This window comes from Cucumis sativus, chromosome 3 (assembly GCF_000004075.3).
Source record: "Cucumis sativus cultivar 9930 chromosome 3, Cucumber_9930_V3, whole genome shotgun sequence".
In the NCBI taxonomy this organism is placed as follows: Eukaryota; Viridiplantae; Streptophyta; class Magnoliopsida; order Cucurbitales; family Cucurbitaceae; genus Cucumis; species Cucumis sativus.
This window is the reverse complement of record NC_026657.2, coordinates 17967684-17975009: the sequence shown is the minus strand read 5'-3', so window position 1 is coordinate 17975009 and position 7326 is coordinate 17967684. Positions and strand designations below refer to the sequence as shown.

General features: G+C 32.8%; 1 protein-coding gene across 1 annotated transcript; it reads left to right on the top strand.

Moving 5' to 3' along the window:
- Positions 1-5545: 5545 nt before the first annotated feature.
- LOC101217999 (MLP-like protein 31) lies at positions 5546-7326 on the top strand. The gene is made up of 2 exons (XM_004145785.3): positions 5546-5799; positions 6864-7326. Exons 1-2 carry the CDS (start codon positions 5613-5615, stop codon positions 7133-7135), a joined length of 459 nt encoding a protein of 152 aa, XP_004145833.1. The 5' UTR covers positions 5546-5612; the 3' UTR covers positions 7136-7326.

The window sequence follows — 7326 nt, the reverse complement described above, 5'->3', positions numbered from 1 at the left end:
GTGAGAAAATCCTATGTAAAGAGTTTACATAAGATTGGCATCATGAAATAGTCACTTTTACGTTATCACACTGTTGACCGTATGAACAAACTTTTTTATTATTGATTATTTTGGTAACTTCATCTTAATCCTAAGCTAACTATGAACTTCTATTCACACAAAATTATCCTTAGATCTACATAGATGAGGGCAGCTGAACAAAGTTTGTCTAATAAACCTCCAATATTAGAGGGTAAGACTAGGTAGATAGCTTTGGGACATAGGGTGCAAGAAAAAATTCACTATTACCTGCTTTAAGGTCAGTAGATAGTTTGTTCCCTTAAGGACTAGATCCAAGTCTAGAACAAGAGACCTCACCCTCTCACCTGAGAGAGATTTAGTTTATAGGTCCACCTTAAACCAGTTGTTCAATAGGTGGATCAGTGGGACTTAAGGAGCAAGATGTAGTATCGTGCGTAAAATGGTATTTTGACCCAGCTGAGGTTATGAACAACCTGTGAATGATTAAATTACTAATCATAGTTATATAAAATTGTCATAAATATATCTATAATGAGGTGAGTGCAACTACGAGACTTTAGTGCAATGACCCATTAGTTAACAAATGTTGATTAGCTTGATCTAGAACAATTTAGCCACTAATTTCGGTTTGTTGGAGCCCATGATCTATAGGTCCATTAGTTCCTCTACTAGCTCATATGGAATAAACTAATTAAAAGAGTATGATGAAAATTTTGAATTGTTCGAATAGGTAAAGAGAGAAACAAACAAATATATGTGCTATAATCGTTGGTTATCAATTTGAGATAGAATTTTGTGTTTAAATGCGATTTAAATATAAAAATTATGAATTCATATTCATGTTCAAAAGCTTGAATATGATGGAAATAGTCAAAATTTAAAAAAGAAAAAAGGTTGACTTTTGACTTTGAACAGTCGAATTTTGACCAACTATAGATTCAAATGTAATTTGAATTTCAAAAAAATGAAGTTCGTGTTTGGGAGATCAGAATTAGTCAAAACGAACAAAATGGTAAAATTTCAAAATGTTGACTTTTGACTTTGACTGGTCAAATGATCATATTGGGCTTTGAATATGGTCATTTGACTAAAGTTATTGAGAAATACAACACTTTGTTGGATAATCTCACTAACATATGGTGGAATATGTGGCTAAATGGGATGTAAATAACTAGTCCACTAACTTTCACTAATGGTTAATGGAAGTGAGGCGTTGAACCTAGGCTAATTTTTACATGCAATAGTTGCGTGTCCTTTCTCTGTTTAAAGGCTTGTTTACAAAATTGCAAAAACTTTTGGCATTTTTAAAATTTTGAAATTGAAAACAAATAAGTGAAAAATTTACCTAAAGTTCTTCGAACTCTAATCTAAATTCCATCTCTCTTTCTTAATTCCTTCATTTATTGTGTCCTACAACCCGGTTCTAAGTCCAAAGAATAGGGTATCAATACTAATAGTGATCTTAGATTCCCGTTCATGAGGAGATTACGAGAATTGAGAAGCTTCCAACGTATTTTTCTATTAATCTCAATTTCATTTAATTAGAGTAACGTTGCATGTTAATTTCTAAATGAGTTAGATGCATTTAGGATACAATTGTTCCTAATTCCACTACCCATGTCAAACCCTTTCCATAAAAAGTATCTTATATAGTTTTTTATACAACAGTTAATAAGGTTGGGAAATGGTATAAATGTTCCCCTTATTCCACCGTTATATCTTTTTCACTCTTCTTTTTCTAGTTGGAAAGTTCTTTTGAAATTTCTCTACTTGGGCTTTTCCTTTCTTTTGTAATTTCTTACCATAAATAAAATATTATCGAGAAAAAAAAGTAGATCTCATGAATAACACTATATATGTATTGTATTTGACTGAAGAAACTATGCTCAGTGAGCCATCTTCCCACAAACCTCATCACACAAATTAGATTTAATTCAAGGAATAAAACCAATTTTCCTTAATAAGTATGTAGCTCAATTCATTATTCATCAAACAAACAGGCATGCTCAAATCATACATTTATATACAAACAGGCATGATAGAAGAAATCTCTAATCTCTCCAAACGCTTAAACATAGAAAATCATAAAACGAACAAAGTAAACAAACAAATAAACTTGACAAAGAACACAAACCCGAAAAATCCTTTCTATTATCTCGCGATGCGGCCGCAATGCGACTTGAGCAGTCTTGGTGCCTCAAGACGAAACGCCAGAACGCTCAACTTAAGTCATTGAATCTTGGTTTAATTTTATCACCTTATTCAACTTATCTCCCTTAGCTACTAAACGATAAGAATAACATAAAGCAACAAAATAAAAATAATTTCTCTTAACAATATACAATCCAAATGATACATGCTTCCTTAAATACATAAGCTATAATATAAAGCTTTAAATGCCTTGGACAATTTCAACTTAAATGTCTCGATCACAATTTGCCTTACTTTTTTAATTTGGTCTTGAGGCCTTGTAACCTGAGAAAGGAAAATTAAATACGTAAGTCAAATACTTAGTGAGTAATGGTTTTAGAAAAACCTTTTGAGCACGCAATACATAAATCATTTTCATTAAACAAGCTTCAACACCTCATTCATAAAACATAAACATACATTAGTCTTTCATATTCCTTTCGCTAAGAATGTAAACCATTCCCACACATAGACTACTATGATGTTCTTTTCATCTACAACGTCCCTTGGAGAATTTTTCTGATTCATTTCTTGTTGCTCAAGTTGCTAAGCTCAATACACTTTAAGGATAACAACCTCTTGGCACTTATTGTCCATACTTGTTCACCTTTCAGGATACAAAATGATGAAAGTCATCTCATTAAGGTGAGAAAACTCTTCCTTTTGCGTGTTAGCAACGTCCTTACTACTTACCCTCTCAGGTAGTTGGCGACATATACTAGCCAAGTGATGAAATAGCTCGGCTAACACGATAAGCATTATAAATAAAGTTTATTATCAAGAATGAATCATAGACTTAAACTACAAATTAAACAAAGACAAATGAACAGTACATAGATTGATAGATTGAAAGAGGTATAAATATACATTGTATTAAAAAATGTAGTCCTTCGGCCACTGTACAATATGAGCATATACAATGTAAAGAAATACAAAAATGAAAAGAAAAGAAAAGATAATACAAGTTAGGGGAAGATGAGGATGCGATCTTTTTCACTCAGACTATAGGCGTTCACTCCATAGGCTAACCAGAGAAGATGAAGATGTACTTCACAGATGGTGGTAAGGCTAATCCTTGCCACCAACTCTCTAGGTTAGCCGGTCTATGTAGATTTCTAGCCTTTATGACCCATACATGCCTCATTTTCTCGGTGGTGATGGAGCTTTTTATATAGGCCTCTTTTGACAGAAAATCTATCATTTTGACCATATTTGCACCGAAAGTTGTCCTTTTCGTCAAGTCACATCACTCTAATTGTCACTTTTGTCTTCTAGCAAACCTCTTCTCGCGTGGTGATTTGGTCTTTTCGTCTTGTCTTTGTGCGAAAGTTTCTTTGCATTTGCCACCTTATCTTTTGTTAATAATCCTGCATTTAGACACTATAAATGGGGTAAAGCAGACATGAAGATTATGTAAAATGTGTTTCTAAATAATTATGTATATACAACATAAGTTACGTGTTTTCGCACACTTTACCATGTGTTTTAGTCCCATTATTCTACCTAAAATGTTATAATAACTAGTATTTTTACAAGTTATCAAAGCCCTACCTCACAAAGTACACTCCTTTAGGCTTCTTTTGAGACAAAAATGGGAGAAAAGCATGTGTAGTTTGAGAGCATTCTTCTTATGAAATTGACATGCTTATAAAGATCTTTGCATGGTTGAGAGTGACACCTTCTGCTCGCCATTTTTGTGACTTTTCATGTTGTGGACACTTGTTTTCCACTCCACCGACCTCCCTTGAATGCCTAAGGGTCTTCCAAAATTCCTAGCTTCCTTACTCATCTCACATAACCTTTTAACAAGGTCATGCCCCCTAGCTTCTCATAAAGCCCCTTGCTCTTGGTCGCATGGATCATCACACGTGCACTTCACTTGGCTTGTCATAATACCTAGATTTGGCACATGGAGGTTCTCAACTCGCATAGCGCTTCAGACACTTTACAAGGCCTCATCCTAAGCTCACAAAGGCTTGTTTGGTGCCTAGACACTTTGGCCATCTAGGACATGCCATTAGAGGTTCTTAAGACATCCTTTTGCCACCTAACATGTCAAAACCCCTAAAACCCTTTCTTCTCTTCACTTAGCCACCAACCTCTTAAGCCTCCAATACTTAAAGGCAATCCTTCATACTTTCTTCAACAAGCAACCAACCCAACCCAACAACTTCATACTAAACTTTGGGTTACCTTTTGAACTTAGAAATTCTCAAGAAACATTAGATTTAGAGTTTATATTGGAGGTTGGTTCGAGTTTTTAGAATTTTTTTTTTTTTTTTGGCTGGTTTGAAGTGTTTGAGTCCGATTTGAGGTGGTTTATGAACTATTATTGTAATAATTTATTGTGTTAAGCTTGTCTAAGGATATGTCAAAACTGGTCCAATTTTAGTATGCTTAATTAATTAATTATGCATTAATTTGTGAATGTATGTTTTAATTAAATTAAATCTTTTTTTGTTCATAGAGTCTATCATATAGATTTCAAACCCCACCACAGGATTAGGATGTTCATATGAATTGAAAGTGTGTTATTAGTGTTATAATGTATATATATGTGTGTAGAATTTCATGAGTACTACTATTAAATGTGATAATAATTCATGAAAGGTATGTTTACATAAGTGTTATAGAAAAGCATGTTAAATGTAAGTTCTAGATTTTGTCGAAAGTTATAAGAGATAAAATGAATTAGACATCTAAAATCTATAACAAAATTTATATCTGGTGGGTAGGAAATTGAACGTTCTTAATTCTGTGTGTGCATGTGTATGTGTGCACGTGTAGATATATAGATATATGCATGTATGTATAGATGTATGTGTGTGTCTATGTTTGTATATGTATGTATTACACAATTAAAGGGTAGGGAATTAAATTTCACTTATAAAATGAAATTAGGAAATTAAGCTGACAAATGTTTTTTTTATGTTAATTTCTATGAATTAATATAATGAATTTAGAGATGAAAGACAGTGAAATTTAATTAATCACAGTATTTATTCTCCTAGTTGATTAGCATTTTATGAACATGGGATTTAATTGTCCAAGTAATTTGAAACTTAAGGAAAGATGATGAAATTGACACAACCTCCAAAAGTTAATTTATCCTTTATCCGAAAGAAAAAAAAGTAAGATAAAAGATTTGTGTACGTCAAGAGTGAAAGCATATGAGAGATTCCAAATTGTTAGGTCACAGACAACAAAGAAAGAAAGAAAGAAAGAAAGAAAGAAGATACTAAAGGATGCAGAATTTTTGGAGTGGTCGCAAAGTCAAGTTGCAATAAAAAAATAATAATAAGAATCACAATAACAACTATAAAAACCTCCATTGGGGTAGTCATCCTAGAATCATAATATTTTTCAGTTGTTTTCTTTCTGCATATAAGAATAAAATAAAAATGGCTCAAATTTCCCAAGTGTCTGCTGATGTTCAAATTAAATGTGGTGCTGAGAAGTTCTATGGTTTTTTTAGGAAAAATATGTTCCAATTGGCCCAAATGTTTCCCAAAAACCTTCATGCTTGTGAATTCCTTGAAGGAAATGACTTTACTACCGGCGCTCTCATGCAGTGGTCTTATGATATTGGTAAGCCATATTCTTTCTTTCTTTCTTTCTTTCTTTCTTTCTTTCTTTCTTTCTTTCTTTCTTTCTTCATTTCAAAACTTCACATTAAATTTATCAAATCAATGTAATATACATTCTCGACCAATATATTACTGCTTCAAATCCCAACTGTCCCAACATTGAACTAGGGTTTATTTTTCCGTTTATTTTGCAAATAAAAAGATAATCTATATAATTATGAGCTTATACAACATAGATGACTTTAGTTCTCTTTTATAAACCCTAAACCCTACAAGTTAATTTGCTTCTTACTCTTACTCAGTGGTGTATCCAGAAATCATATGTAGGGGAACCTAATACCTTGGGGTTTTAAAGAGGGCACAACCACCGTCCAAAAGGTAAAATATAGTAAAAATAAAACATTGTTTAAGATATATTGTAATTTAACACTTCAAAATTAATATTAAAATACAAAAACCGATAATGTAAGGGTCACGTGCCCCTAGCCCCTAATAGATCCGCTCATGTTCTTACTCCCACCATAACACATATCATAACACATATGCTCTATTGTTCTAAACTTTTTTTAAATTCGCAGTTGAACTCAAGATAATAATAAAAAAAGAATACAAGAGTTGTTTGACGGTCAACCACATTATCTAATACTTTCTTACACCAAAACTAGCTATCGTTATATCTTATATATCTGACTTGACCCTAAACATGGAAGTTAATAATTATTTAATTTATTATTTCTTTTTTCGTTTTTAATTTTGCTATGATCTTCATCTATTTTAGTATAAACATTTAATTTCGTAGTCAATTTTCAAAAACAAAGAAATTCTTTTTCATAGAGCTAGTTTGATAATTTAGAAAAATAAAACGAGATTAGTTATTTATTTGAAAAGGGCGTCTGCTTTTAAGAAGTTCAGAAAAAATTGTGTGGGTGTGTGGGTGTGTGTATATAATAAAAGAAAAAAGAAACAAATGGGTGGAAGTAAATCAAATAGTTAAAACAAATCAAGAAAGATTGATAGCTAAAACAATGGGTAATAAAGTTAAAAGAGTTGTAATTTTTGATGCAGTTGGCCCTGCAAAAGTGAAGGCAAAAGTGGATGATGTGGATGAACAAAACAAGTCAATCACATACGAAGCTGTTGAAGGAGATATACTAAGCCACTACAACTTTTTCAGAGCCAAGTTCCAAGCCTCCCCCAATGGAGAAAGCGGCAGCGCCACCGTGAAGTGGACGATCGAGTTCGAGAAGGCAGACGAGAACATCCCTACCCCGGAAGCTTACCTGGACTTTGTTTCTAAGCTCTCATTGGGACTTGATGCTTACCTTGCTACCAACTAAATAATCAAATACCCACTACAACTTGATGCTTACCTTTCCTTGGAGATGCTGCAATGTTATTAAGTATTATTATGAATGTATTTGGACTTTAATAAAAAGGGGCAATTGTTAGATGGCCGTTGCTTTCCCATTCTAAGTAATATGTATTCTACTGTTCTATCTTTGTTGCGATTATTTACTGCAAATTCCAC

Coding starts and splice junctions, on each gene's coding strand:
- LOC101217999 (XM_004145785.3), top strand. CDS start 5,613: ATGGCTCAAATTTCCCAAGTGTCTGCTGATGTTCAAATTAAATGTGGT. Junction 5,800..6,863: donor GCAGTGGTCTTATGATATTG/GTAAGCCATATT, acceptor TTTTTGATGCAG/TTGGCCCTGCAAAAGTGAAG.